This window comes from Pristiophorus japonicus, chromosome 1 (assembly GCF_044704955.1).
Source record: "Pristiophorus japonicus isolate sPriJap1 chromosome 1, sPriJap1.hap1, whole genome shotgun sequence".
Taxonomy (NCBI): domain Eukaryota; kingdom Metazoa; phylum Chordata; class Chondrichthyes; family Pristiophoridae; genus Pristiophorus; species Pristiophorus japonicus.
Genome location: NC_091977.1, coordinates 397,847,180 through 397,862,516, shown reverse-complemented (window position 1 = coordinate 397,862,516; position 15,337 = coordinate 397,847,180). Strand labels below are relative to the sequence as shown.

The window sequence follows — 15,337 nt, the reverse complement described above, 5'->3', positions numbered from 1 at the left end:
TTTGTGCAACAAAGGTTCCCCAGACTGATTTCTGGGATGGGAGGATTGTCCGATGAGGACAGATTGAGTAGACTAGGCCTATATTCTCTAGAGTTTAGAAGAATGAGGTGATCTCATTGAAATATTCAACAATCTTACAGGGCTTGACAGGATAGATGCAGGGAGGGTGTTTCTCCTGGCTGGGGAGTCTAGAGCCAGGGGTCACAGTCTCAGAATAAGGGGTCGGCAATTTAGGACTGAGATGAGGAGAAATTTCTTCACTCAGAGGGTAGTGAATCTTTGGAACTCTCTACCCCAGAGGGCTGTGGATGCTCAGTCGTTGAGTATATTCAATACAGAGCTCGATAGATTTTTGAATATTAAGGGAATCAAGGGATAGTACAGGAAAGTAGAGTTGAGGTAGAAGATCAACCATGATCTCATTGAATGGCGGAGTAGGCTTGAGTGGCCGAATGGCCTACTCCTGCTCCTATTTCTTATGCTCATGTATTCTAAGGAGTAGAATCGGAAATATTAGTTGCATTCTTTAAAATATGATAGTTTAGTATATTTTTACGCTTTAATTTATCTTGCATACCTACCCTGTCAACCTATAGAACACGAGAAACATAACCGGAAACATTACACTTCACTTTAATAAATCGCGATTTCTCGATAACGCTGCACAGATAGATTAGACCCGACCTTCGGCCTCCTGCTGATCTTATTGCCTGAAAAATCACGATCCACGGGAGGTTCTGCATTGTGTTCATTTAAATCAGGAGTCGGCACCAAAATAACAATGCTACCTTCGCTCTTTTTATGGCCAGTTGTTAACCCTGGCCATGATGGCGCCACCCGTTTTCAGGCTTAATCGAGTTTCTAGGCCTAAGTTTCATCCCCTTTCTCCCATATAAATTTACTCATCCTCTCCTTCCCCTTTTCTCCTCATATCTTTTCTCCACTCCTCCCTTATAATCTTCCTCCTTTGTCCCCTCTTCTCTTCTGTCCCTCCCATTTGCTCCCCTCCTGCTTCTTTCTTCCTGTCCTCTTCTGTAATGTGTTCTTGGTCTTAACTCACTGAATGCAACGCGATGGGATTCTTTAAAATAGTGCCGTAGGGTCTGAGAGAGCAGACAGGGCTTCAGTTCAACGTCTCATCTGAAAGATAGTCAGAATTATGGAAGCCTACAAGTCCACCTGGCCTACACATTAAACAAAGCTTGTAGAACAAAGATGAAGGCCAAAAGATTAGAAGTGGGGTAAACACCTAAATACGTGGCATCAGCCAACGTGCACCTACGCATACCGTTTGCGTAGATGCTGCCCAAGGTAGCCGAATAGTATAAGAGTTGGGACATTTTCCCCCCTAACTTCAGACGCTCTTGGGATAGTTGGAAATCCATCCACGAAAGATTAAGAGGTGGATTTTCGGTTCCTCTCTGCTCCGTTTTTCGCCCCGGAGTGGAACGATGGCAGCGGTGAGGTGTTTTGGCCAGGCCGTCAGCCTGCAGCAATCCTCGGGTCCGGTTTAATGCCGGCGGGTGTGCAACGCCCTGGTTGCGACACCGGCGCAAGTTTTGACTCTTGCCTGACCCATATGCCCTGAAGCGCACCTCGCACTGACCATTTGGGAAATCAGGCGTTCCAACGATCCTGACAGCAGAGAGGTATGTAATGGACTCCTAAGATAAGTGTGATTGTGTTTTCTTTTCATTTTGCTTGCGATTTGTGTTGTGGTGGCGTGGGCAATGTTTTGGGAATGTTTTTGTGGGGGTTTTTTTAGGTGTTTTTTTCCCCCTCCAAGGCATCTCTCGGAGCGCTTCCGACCCGGCTCTTCAGCTCGGGAAGTCCCCATCCTAACGCCCTAAGAGAGGTGCACAACGCCTCCCTTAGCATCCCCTGACTCGGGGCCCAGCTGCCCAAACTTACTTACTGAGGCACTAACTGTTCCCGGGTACTAACTTTACCGTCCCATCGCCATTATCGCCCCAAAAACATCAAAGCCGAAAATCCAGCTCTCCAAGTTTGATCAGCTTGAATGAGACTTTATGAAGAAAAACAAGTTGTATTAATTGCTCGCCATTTAATGTAATACTATAGGACAGTTGTATAAAAGCAATACTGTTATTACTCAATGTATATTAAAGCTTGTTGTTTAAAACCACTCGGGCCTTTAATCTGAGCAGAGGTTATCGTTGCCGGACTAACAACGCTTTGTTGCGACCGTAACCACAGGAATTCCGTAAACAGATACTTAATGGATTTTTACCTGTAGGTGATGCTGTAAGCACAGTGTAATGTAACATGACCAATTGTTTACAATGGAGACGAACTTAACAGAACAAAACATGCATACAGGAATAAGAATATCAACTCCTCAGGAGACTTGCGGCACTGTGTGATTTTGGCACGCACCTCAACCAAGCATTGCGAGACATCTTCGTTATAGGAATTGGCCACGAGGGCCTCCTTCACTAGCTATTATCTGCCGACACCACAGTCAACCTGCAGAAAGCCATCAGCATGTCAGGTGTTCATGACTTCAACCTGCAGAACCAACCAAATTATTCATCCTCTGTACTCAAACCCGGCAAGTACTGTACACAGAATGGTACCTTGCACAGGTAAGACTGTAGAACATGGCTCTGCCCCGGCAGAGAGCACAGACCTCAGGGTTCCAGAACTCAGAGTCCGCCAAGGGGTGCTAATCGAGTAGCACCATGCTGGCGTTGCAGAAACATAGAAACATAGAAAATAGGTGCAGGAGTATGCCATTTGGCCCTTCGAGCCTGCACCAGCATTCAATAAGATCATGGTTCATCATTCACCTCAGTACCCCTTTCCTGCTTTCTCTCCATACCCTTTGACCCCCTTAGCCGTAAGGGCCATATCTAACTCCCTCTTGAATATATCCAATGAACTGGCATCAACAACTCTCTGCGGTAGGGAATTCCACAGGTTAACAACTCTCTGAGTGAAGAAGTTTCTCCTCATCTCGGTCCTAAATACCTTATCCCTTATCCTTAGACCGTGTCCCCTGGTTCTGGACTTCCCCAACATCGGGAACATTCTTGCTGCTTATAACCTGTCCAGTCCCGTCAGAATTTTATATGTTTCTATGAGATCCCCTCTCATCCTTCTGAACACCAGTGAATAAAGGCCCAGTCAATCCAGTCTCTCCTCATATGTCAGTCCAGCCATCCCGGGAATCAGTCTGGTGAACCTTCGCTGCATTCCCTCAATAGCAAGAACGTCCTTCCTCAGATTAGGAGATCAAAACTGAACACAATATTCCAGGTGAGGCCTCACCAAAGCCCTGTACAACTGCAGTAAGACCTCCCTGCTCCTATAATCAAATCCCCTAGCTATGAAGGCCAACATACCATTTGCCTTCTTCACCACCTGCTGTATGTGTATGGCAACTTTCAATGACTGATGTACCATGACACCCAGGTCTCATTGCACCTCCCCTTTTCCTAATCTACCGCCATTCAGATAATATTCTGCCTTCTTATTTTTGCCCCCTAAGTGGATAACCCCAAATTTATCCACATTATACTGCATCTGCCATGCATTTGCCCACTTACCTAACCTGTCCAAGTCATCCTGCAGGCTCTTAGCGTCCTCCTCGCAGCTCACACCGCCACCCAGTTTAGTGTCATCTGCAAACTTGGAGATATTACACTCAATTCCTTCATCTAAATCATTAATGTATATTGTAAATAGCTGGGGTCCCAGCACTGAGCCCTGCTGCACCCCACTAGTCACTGCCTGCCATTCTGAAAAGGACCCGTTTATCCCGACTCTCTGCTTCCTGTCTGCCAACCAGTTCTCTATCCACGTCAGTACATTACCCCCAATACCATATGCTTTAATTTTGTATACCAATCTCTCGTGTGGGACGTTGTCAAAAGCCTTTTGAAAATCCAAATACACCACATCCACTGGTTCTCCCTTGTCCACTCTACTAGTTACATCCGCAAAAAATTCCAGAAGAATTGTCAAGCATGAGTTCCCTTTCATAAATCTATGTTGACTTGGACCAATCCTGTCACTGCTTTCCAAATGCGCTGTTATTTCATCTTTAATAATTGATTCCAACATTTTCCCCACTACTGATGTCAGGTTAACCAGTCTATTATTACCCATTTTCTCTCTCCCTCCTTTTTTTAAAAGTGGTGTTACATTAGCTGCCCTCCAGTCCATAGGAACTGATCCAGAGTCGATAGACTGTTGGAAAATGATCACCAATGCATCCATTATTTCTAGGTCCACTTCCTTAAGTACTCTGGGATGCAGACTATCAGGCCCCGGGGATTTATCGGCCTTCAATCCCATCAATTTCCCCAACACAATTTCCTGCCTAGTTCCCCATTATAAATTCGCCTGAATCTGACTGCAAGAGACCTGCGTTTGTCTTCACTAATCTTTTTCTCTTTACATATCTATAGAAGCTTTTGCAGTCAGTTTTTATGTTCCCAGCAAGCTTCCTCTCATACTCTATTTCCCCCTCCTAATTAAACCCTTTGTCCTCCTCTGCTGAATTCTAAATTTCTCCCAGTCTTCAGGTTTGCTGCTTTTTCTAGCCAATTTATATGCCTCTTCCTTGGATTTAACACTATCCCTAATTTCCCTTGTTAGCCACAGTTGAGCCACCTTCCCCGTTTTATTTTTACTCCAGACAGGGATATACAATTGTTGAAGTTCATCCATGTGACCTTTAAATGTTTCCCATTGCCGATCCACCGTCAACCCTTTAAGTATCATTTGCCAGTCTATTCTAGCCAATTCACATCTCATACCATCGAAGTTACCTTTCCTTAAGTTCAGGACCCTAGTCTCTGAATTAACTGTATCACTCTCCATCTTAATAAAGAATTCTACCATATTATGGTCACTCTTCCCCAAGGGGCCTCGCACAACAAGATTGCTAATTAGTCCTTTCTTATTACACATTACCCAGTCTAGGATGGCCAGCCCTCGAGTTGGTTCCTCGACATATTGGTCCAGAAAACCATCCCTAATACACTCCAGGAAATCCTCCTCCACCAAACGACTCGCCGCCTAGCAGAGGAGTCGGTCAATGACTTTGAATTATGATTTGGCCAGGATGGCAGCTCAGCCCCAAGAAGAAGTGTATGGAGTGTATACCTGCACCACCGATTGTCCTCCAGTGAAGATGTAAGTCGAGATAAACGGCGTTCCAGTGTTAATGGAAGTGGACACGGGAGCGAGCCAGTGATGAGCCAGGATGCCTTCGAGAGGTTATGGAACGAACAACGACCCGAGCTGATTCCAGTACAGGAAAAGTTGCGCACCTACACCAAGAAGCTGATCCCAGTTCTTGGTCGTGCAGATGTAAGCGTAATCCATAATGGCGTGGTGCACAAGTTACCTCTGTGGATTGTTGCAGGTGATGGTCCAACACTGTTCGGAAGAAGGTGGATGGGGAAGATCCAGTGGAAATGGGAAGACCTCTTCACTCCAGCAATCGATGTCCACTGTGCTCAGATGCAGAGCAAAATCTCACCTTCGCTTGGGCCAGGCACCAGAGAACAGACCAACGCAGCACCTGAGGCACAGACCGTCCATTATGACTGCATGGCAATGATCCGACCGTAATGACCTAAAAGTACCTTCCCAGCTCCAGTGGCAGGACTCCTGGGGAGGAAGATCGAATTCACAGGCACTCTTCCAGCTTTTGTGGCAGAATCGCGGGAGAGAAGGATTAAGGCAGTCGACCTCGAGGACAGAGGCAAGGTGGCTTCCTGCTGCAGCGAGGTGCAGAGTGGCGTGGCAGGGTTCTCTTAAAGGAGACCTGCAACCAACTGAACTTAGAGACATTATATGTATGGCAATCAATGTAACGAACCGATTAAGAATGCAAAGAACAAAATGTTGCGAGATGTCGGGAACAGAGTGTCCCCAAAAGTAGCAAGCGAGCGAATTCGGGAGGGTAAAGATGCTCTGCCCCAGGTGTCCCCACAAGTTATAGGCCAGCGACCTCAGGAGGGTGAAGGCACTTATCCTGATACCCTGCCCCAGGTCTATACCACGCTGCAGGCACCCGATGACACTATTGCCACGGACCTGGAAACGAAAACGGCGCCAATACACGCAGTCGGCCGCTGTTGCAGCCCCCAGACCCAGTCGCTACCTCGGCCATGTCTGGGAGCGAAAGGTCAGAACCAACGAGTTCCCCAAACGGGACCTGGAACAGCCAAGTTCCCAACATCATTAGAAAGAAGGCAGAAGATTCTGCAACCCTCAAAGGAGGACAGGGTGGCCTCCGTGGCTCTGCCCACCACTAGGCAACAGCAAAGGTGAGCGAACCAAGCCCACCCCGCTAGCAGGGGGCGCAGCGCCACCATCCGGGATGACTGGAACCCCATCCGGTTGCTCTGGAACTAGCGTCCTCGCATACCTGTACTGCTACCTCAGTACTGACCATGACTGAACCATGAATGCAATCTACCCAATCCTGGCGCACGACCGTAAAATGTAATGAATGTAAGTCACTGAACCAAGGTGTCACGATACAAACTGTAAAAAAACCTTTTTTTTCTTCCTTTCTTTGTACTTGCACTGTATGTTTATGTAACGGGCCAGCTATATGATCTCGCTGTGGGAGAAGGGGGCCGGAGGTGGCGGGAAATGGATGTATTTAACCATGGACACACACACGGATCACACCCAGAACCCTCTGGAACCTCCACTGCATCATCGAACCATCCAAACTGGTAACCACTACCCAATGTTGTGGCAAAAGAACTTGGGGGTTAACAGAGAGAGAGCCAAGCCAAAGCACAGCCAAGGTGCAAGGGCTATTGGCACTTAAGTCTGGGGAGAGCTAAGCCAGAGCACATAGTGCAAAGGTAATTGGCACAAAGGACTTCGGGGAGTGTGATGTTATATATGCATACTATAGATATAGTGTAGTCACTGTATAGTTGCATAAGATGGAGACTTGTTTATCTGATGTATTATCAATAAGGTTTACACTGTGTATATATATACTGGCACCACTAGAGGGTGCAACTGGTGGAGACCGGGGTTTCCTGTCCTGCCCTGGTGGCAGGGGCTGTATAAAAAGGGAGCCGCCACGTGGCTGCCTCACTCTGGAGTTAGGAATAACGGACCAAAGTCATTACAGTTTGAGTACAACACATTGCCTTGTGAGTCATTCTTAGGTACAGTACAAACATAATAGCTTTCACCTACATGATTCTGTTTGTACGCACTCAATGATTCTTGCACATTAGGATTTTAAAAAAATACTAATTTCCGAGCAAATAAAATCGATTTACTTATTTTTCAGCAAGATCTTTTTAGAAAATGGGTGGGAGACAAAGTAACTAAGGAATTTGGAATAGGGAACATAGTAAAATATAGCCACAGCTAACTCAACACTGACATTTTAGATTTTCTTCTTATACTTTTTACTGCATAAATTTCAGTGTATTTCATATTTTGGCACTCAGTTTTTAACATGAATAGGCTTTTAACTTACTCATTGGCTGGTTGTCCAGAAGCAATTTTTTTCTTAGTTATTATTTCTGGTTAACCAGAGAATAACTCAGTTAATACTTTAGAGATAAAACAGCATAAAATCTGTAATGGTAGAATCCCTTCCTTAACTAAACGGTAGTGAGGGCAATTATAACATTTGTTTAGTTACTCTATCAGCTAACATAGTAGACATGGGATCAAACCCATGGACCTTCCTTATCTGTATTACTGGTTGCTCACTGAGTCCTCTGAGGAGCAACATGGACTACATTTTACTGTTATAAAAGCAAGTCTTGTTGCACAAATCGTATTTCAGGTTTTCGATTATTTCAATTGCGAAAACCGGCTGATTTTTTAATTTTACACAAAGTAAGACATAAATTTAGAAATCAACAAAACTGAAAATGCAGAGCTAGGATGCAGATTTATCACCTCGATTCCTCTATTATTTCTCATTGCAAAGTGGAGGGAAAAAAGGAGATCAGGATAAAATCATAGAATAGTTACAGCACGGAAGGCCATTCAGCCCATCGAGCCTGTGCCAGCAAGAGCACTTCAGCTAGTCCCACTCCCCCGCCCTTTCCCCGTAGACCTGCAATTTTTTTTCTTTCAGGTATTTAGCCATCCCGCTTTTGAAAGCTGTGATTGAGCCTGATTGAGTGAAGCACTTTACTATAAGGCTCGCTGGCCTTGTGTCTGAAAAGTCAGATGACAGCCTGTACTTCGTTGACACAGGAGAGGAAAAGAAAGATTTGCTCCAAAAGGAAAATTGAAACCTCTGCGGATCAATCGAATTCTACAGTCAGTACAGAGTGGCAATGGCAATCAGTACCAACATCTTGTTCCCAATAATTTATTCCTCTCTGAAGCACTATCTGACATTTTTCTACATTAAAGCTATTATATAAATGCAAGTTGTTGTTGTAATTGTCCCACCATAGGGATGGTGCTGAGCATGCATTAGTTGCATGCCCACAGTGCGGAAGAGAATCATTCTGTTCTGGTACTGTAGTGTCATGCTTTGGTACTAGACTACCATAGATAGTTCAAATCCCACCATAGGAAGTTGTGAAATTAAATTCAATAAAATTGGTAATTTGTTGACTGACACCAGAAATAAAATGATAATGAAAGCTATGGGACTGTTATAAAAACATAACAACATAAGAAATAGGAGCAGGAGTAAGCCACCTGGCCCCTCGAGCCTGCTCTGCCATTTAATATCATGGCTGATCTGATCATGAACTCCGCTCCACTTCCCTGCACACTCCCCATCACCCTTTATTCACTTATCGCTCAAATATCTGTCTATCTCCACCTTAAATATATTCAATGACCCAGCCTCCACAGCTCTCTGGGTCAGAGAATTCCATAGATTTACAATTCCTCAGAGAAGAAATTTGTCCTCATCTCAGTTTTAAATGGGTGGCCCCTTATTCTATGTCCACTAGTTTTAATTTTCCCCTACGAGTGGAAATATTTTTTCTGCATCCACCTTGTCAAGCCCCCACATTATCTTATATGTTGCGATAAGATCACCTCTCATTCTTCTGAACTCCAATGTGTATAGGCCCAACCTACTCAACCTCTCCTCATAAGTCAACCCCCTCATCTCTGGAATCAAGCAAGTGAACCTTCTCTGAACAACCTCTAATGCAAGTATATCCTTCCTTAAATACGGAGACCAAAACTGTACGCAGTACTCCAGGTGTGGCCTCACCAATATCCTGTACAGTTGTAACAGGAATTCTCTGCTTTTATACTCTATCACCCTTGCAATAAAGGCCAACATTCCATTTGCCTTCCTGATTACTTGCTGTACCTGCGCACTAACTTTTTGTATTTCGTGCACAAGGATCCCCAAGTCCCTCTGTACTGCACTTTGCAATTTTTCTCCATTTAAATTATAATTTGCTTTTCTATTTTTTCTGCCAAAGTGGATAACCTCACATTTTCCTAAATTATACTCCATCTGCCAAATTTTTGCCCAATCACTTAGCCTGTCTATATCCTTTTGCAGATTTTTTTTATGTCCTCCTCACAATATGCTTTCTCACCATCTTTATATCATCAGCAAACTTGGCTACATTACACTTGGTCCCTTCATCCAAGTCATTAATATAGATTGTAAATAGTTGAGGACCCAGCACCGATCCCTGCGGCACCCCACTAGTCACTGTTTGCCAACTGGAAAATGACCATTTAGCATGGATAGAGGATTGATTAGTCAACCAATCCTCTATCCATGCTAATATATTACTCCCAACCCTGTGAACTTTTATCTTGTGCAGTACCTTTTATGTGGCATCTTATCGAATGCCAATTTGGAAATCAAAATACACCACAACCACTGGTTCCCCCTTATCAATCTGGCTCGTTACATCCTCAAAGAACTCCATCAAATTTGTGAAACATAATTTCCCTTTCATAAAACCATGCTGTCTCTGCTTGATTGAATTATGGTTTTCCAAATGTCCCACTACTGCTTCCTTAATAATGGGCTCCAGCATTTTCCCAACAACAGATGTTAGGCTAACTGGTCTATAGTTTTCTGCTTTTTGGTCTGCCTCCTTTTTTAAACCCAACTGGTTCACTAATGTCCTTCAGAGAAGTGAACCTACCACCCTTACCTAGTCTGACTTATAAGTGATTTTAGTCAACATGGTTGACTCAATACTCTCTCAGTGACATAGCAAACCACTTTGTTGTACAGGTACAACCTCCGAAATCCGGAAACCTCGGGACTGAGGCCATTCCGTTTTTTTCTGGATTTCAGAATAGAAGTCAGACATTCCGAATCTGGAAACCCCTGGGCCGAGTTTCGGGTATTTCTGGATTTCGGCGATGAAATCCGACGCCCCGAATCCGGAAACCCAAGCCGAGTTTTGGGTATTTCCGGATTTCGGAGACGAAATCAGACGTCCCGATTCTGGAAACCCTGGGACCAATCTCCTCACCATAATGAATGTGGGGTGGTCCTGATGGACCAGCTGTTCTTTTCCTGCCCATCATTTTCGTATGTTTGTAACAGGTTTTTTAAAAAAGGTGCAAGCAATCACTTTCTTTCATTCGCTCGCAAAGAATAGAAAAAGGAAATCCTTGTCTTTCACAACGTCAAGATGTCCAACAGCACTTCACAACCAATGAAGTGCTTTTGAAATGTAGTCACTATGGTAATGTAGGAAATGCAGCAGCCAATTTGCGCACAGCAAGGTCACACAAACAGTGATGAGATAATGACCAGATAATCTGTTTTAGTGATATTGGTTGAGAGATAAATATTGGCCAGGACACCAGGAAGAACTCCTCTCCTTCTCTTCGAAAAGTGTCATGGGATCCTTTACATCTACCTGAGAGCAGACGGAGCCTCGGTTTAATGTCTCATTTGAAAAACGGAAAGGTAATAGTATTAGCAGAGGTCTGATGGCAGGTTGCCTGCTCACCTTTGCAGCTGTGAACAAAGCATAGCATATGGAGACTTGCTTTAAGAATTTTCTTGTTTTTCAATTAAGATTACCTTTATATCTCGAATCCGATTGTCTTCTGCCATAAACTGATTCAGGTTCCCAAGACAAGCCAATTCTTTAATTTCATCAATATTATTCTTCTTGATGTTCAAAACACACAAGGATTTCTGTATAAATAAAAAATAATTGTAGATTCATTTATTTTTATAAAAGTTCCCTATTTACTCTTATTTTTTTCCTATTTTCTATATTTGATGATGCATAAGTCAAGTCAATAGGACTGACACAGTTAGTATCCTACTTCAATTTGCAATAATTGTCATAGTAATTGTCAATGTAGGTCAGTACAATAAAATCAAAATTAATGATTTTATGATGAGCATTTCATAGGGAATAATGGATATCCGAGAACGATTACAAGTATAAAGGTCATATAGTAGACTATGAGAGTGAAGCCTAAAAAATGTATAAATGTAGCTGGTAAATCCTAAAAAATTGTCAGTTAAAAATTATATATAAATGGAGTATATTTAAAAAAATCACACTCCCAGTGTGCAACTTTGCCCACTGGGTTCTCCATGAGATCTCATCTATTAATCTTAATGTACAGAAAATTATGTGAAGTGCACACACGAATTCCCAATATTCATTCCTGGCAGGTGAGGCTTCATCAGGGAAGTGCAATTTCATATTCTCTGGCATTGGTAAAGGCTATTTTAATCAATTTTCTTTCATCAATGCTGGGTGTTGTGGCTGATATTGATATAATTAGAAACAATAATTCACACCAAATTTCCAGAAAATAATGCAATTAATATATTATAATCCAATAATTGTTCCTTTTCATTAAAAAAATATGCAGGTGGCTCAATAATAAATCATGTCTAATAAAGAATGGAAGGACATGGAACACTCAATCATGAATTCCTCCATCTCAATTGATCCTTAGGATGACACCATGACTGCAGTGTCAGTTTGAATGATACACTTCCTCAGATTGAGAAACACAAAACTGGAAACGGAGTTTAACCCATGCTGTTTTCACATAATTCCTAAAGATTAAAGTGACACAATTAGAGATGTGGCATCAGGTCACCTGCAGGATTTTGGTATCCTGCATGAAATAACAAAAGGCGTTAGGGGGAAATAACATACCAAATCAGCAGGGTAAGGATTTATTGCTCTCAAATGTAGATATTTTCTAGAGGAGCTACCAGCAAATTATGATAATTATCATCTTTCTGATTCGTCCATGACATAAGTTTTACAAACAAAAGTTCAGAGCAGCAGGAACAAGTCAAAACTTGTGGCAGGTCTATAAAGACCAGTGGTTACCTGGAAATGTCAGAGCAGAACACCAGGGAATCCATTTTGTAGCTACTTGTTCCAGCATCACAAACACCTCTGACCAAAAGTTACAAACTTTTTGACACTCCCATATTTGAAATCTCTAACCCAAATATCACATGAAACTATAAAGAGTATCTCCCTCCAAAGAAGTTGCTGTAATTTAACAGTGATTGTCTTCCCAAATTATATGTCTACACAAACCAAGAAAATCATGAAGACAAGTACTCCACACCTCAACATAGCCTTCGCAACAGAAGAAAATGCAATTATGTTAGACAAATTATTTGCACAGGACATATTGAGTAAGCAATAATTAGCACTGTGCGTAGATAAAAAGGGGGAAAAAAATTACTGAAAGATTGGCCTGAAACGTTAACTCTTTTTTATGCCATAGATACTGCCTGACCTGCTGTGTTTCCAGCATTTCCTGTTTCTATTGTAGAAATAAAACTGTTTCCTTTCAACTAAATTCGCTTTTTCCATGTGAAAATGTTATATATTTTTTTTAAATCACAACTTTAGTTTGGCAGCTCTATGCACAACATGGTAAGACTTGGGTTTGCATTCAATATTCACCACATAGCACATTCCTGATATCATGAGTGCCACTATGAGGATAGGTTGACTATCTGGCCGAGCTGTGGGAACAGTTCCGCAGTTTACTCTCTTGATTCTAGATGGTGCATGAAGATTATTTGACCAGAAAGAAGAGAATAGATATCATATTTTTATGTTTTTTACTTTGATTTCATAATTATTGATTTCTACCATGTGAAAAGATACTCTTTAAGCCACATAGTCCCACAATATCAAAGATTTGTGTGAAACCTAAGAAAGCTAAAATCAAATGTAACTGCAACAATTATTTACCTTTAGAGATTGGAGAGTCCTAGGATCAAAGAGTAGCTTCTCCCCAAGTGGAAGGCGTTGATTCTCTATATGTAACTCCCGGAGCTCTGTTAATCCCTCTAGCTCTTCCACTACAGAAATGCAATTGCCACCTAGATACCTACATGTAAAAATAAACATATCCCTGTAAGAACATAAGAACATAAGAACATAAGAATTAGAAACAGGAGTAGGCCATCTAGCCCCTCGAGTCTGCTCCGCCATTCAACAAGATCATGGCTGATCTGGCCGTGGACTCAGCTCCACTTACCCGCCCGCTCCCCATAACCCTTAATTCCCTTATTGGTTAAAATTAATAAAGAAGTACATTGTATAAAGAGGATTCTCAGCCATTCCAGTAGATAGTGCCTCATCTCTATGAAGCACTCTAAGTGTCAGAGAGACAATTATCCAGAGATAAACTTATGGCCCCGAACTTGGTGAAAGCTAAGTTCCGGCCAAGTGCCACCCAAAGGACCGCTGAGATCCTGACATTACTTTGGGCGGAAGTTTCATTAAAAATGTCCTGGAAAGACTGCCCAGTGGCAAGAAAGGGACTTATGCCCTGAATCTGGGTGGCAGCGGGCAGGAGCTCCCATTCTCGGCGGCAAATGCAATCCTCGGCAAAGTACCGCCGAGGATTGAGTCGGGCCCCATGGAGGTGGAGGGGAAACAGATAAAATTTTAAAATTCCAAAAAATTAAAAAAAAACAGTAGAAAACCTTTGGGGGGCTCCATTCACCTGAATCGCTGCAAAAAAATAAAGAAAAGTTTACTAATCTTTTTTTGCAGGTCTTCTTACTTACCATTGAGGTTAGACCTGCCTCCACGCGCCGGTCCTTTCCCCTGCTGCAGCGGAGGACCGCCCGGACCAAACTGGCAGCTCAGTGGGCGGGAGGACACTTACGCACGTTGCACGCCAGCGGACGTCAGCGGGCGGTCCCCAGCGGTCTTCCGTCCCCGCCGAGGGGAGGTCTCCATCAAACTCGCTCGGAGGGGAGAACGCCCAGAAAACTCGGCAGCAGCAGTCGGTAAGTCCACCAATTTCAGCCCCTATATTTTCAGCCCCCGCATTCCAAGGATCAATCCTTGGTCCCCTCCTATTTCTCATCTACATGCTACACCTCGGTAACATTATCCAAAGACAAATTTGTCAGGTTCCACATGTACTTTGATGATACGCAGCTCTAGTTCACCAACAGCACCTCTCTCAACCCCTCCACTGACTCTGTGTTACCGGACTACCTGCCCAACATCCAGCCCTGGATTCCAGCCGAAATTTCCTCCAACTATATATCATGAAGACCGAAGCCATTGCCTTCAGCTCCCACCACAATCTCCGTTCTCTAGCCACTGATTCCAACCTCCTCCTTGGCCACTGTCTCAGGCTGTTTGCAACCTCAGCATCCTATTTGACCCAAAACTGAGCTTCTGATACCATATCCTCTCCATCATAAAGACCATCTACTTCCACCCAATATCGACTGTCTCTGCCCCTGCCTCAGTCTCAGCCCATCTGCTACCGAAAACCTCATCCACGCTTTAGTTCCCTCCAAACTCAACTATTCCAATGCTCTCTTGGCTGGCCTCCCATTTTCCACCCTCCTTAAACTTGAGCTCATTCAAAACTCTGCTGCCCATATCCTAACTCGCACCAAGCCCCATTCACCCATCTCCTCTGTGCTCACTGACCTACATTGGCTCCCAATAAAATAACAGCACAAATTTAAAATTCTCATCCTCAGGTTCAAATCCCTCCATGAAATATTTAAATATTCATTGTGCAGATGCCATTAATCCAGGACCTGAGCACATAATCTCAGTTGACACTCCAGTGTAGTACTGAGGAAGTGCTACACTGTTGGAGGTGCCGTCTTTCGAATGAAACATTAAACTGAGGTGTCTTCTGTCCTTTCAGGTGGAGGTAAGATGTCCCATGGCAGTACTCAAAGAAGACAAGCAGTGCCCTGGCCAACATTTATCCCACTGTGAACACTACTAAAACAGTTCAATTGGTCATTTATCATTGCTGTTTCTGAGAACTTGCTGTGAGCAAATTGGCTTCAACGGTTCTCTACATTACAACTTTGACTGTACTTCAAAAGTAATTAATTAGGACATTAATCGAGGTCATAAAAGGC

At 43.3% G+C, this 15,337-nt stretch overlaps 1 protein-coding gene and 1 long non-coding RNA gene across 6 annotated transcripts in view; one reads left to right on the top strand and one right to left on the bottom strand.

Annotated features, from left to right (window-relative positions):
- ppp1r42 (protein phosphatase 1, regulatory subunit 42) overlaps nt 1-15,337 on the bottom strand; it is a 223,005-nt gene that overhangs the window by 168,353 nt on the left and 39,315 nt on the right. For all 5 annotated transcript variants that reach the window (XM_070875368.1, XM_070875387.1, XM_070875407.1 and 2 more), the window contains exons 5-6: nt 13,179-13,317; nt 11,009-11,125 (exon numbers count right to left, since the gene is read on the bottom strand). In XM_070875368.1, coding sequence (XP_070731469.1) covers nt 11,009-11,125; nt 13,179-13,317 — 256 coding nt within the window. The remainder of the gene's footprint in view (nt 1-11,008; nt 11,126-13,178; nt 13,318-15,337) is intronic.
- LOC139274710 (uncharacterized) lies at nt 6,006-15,329 on the top strand. Its single transcript, XR_011595577.1, has 3 exons — nt 6,006-6,305; nt 13,989-14,227; nt 15,115-15,329. It is a non-coding gene; the product is annotated as an uncharacterized lncRNA (long non-coding RNA).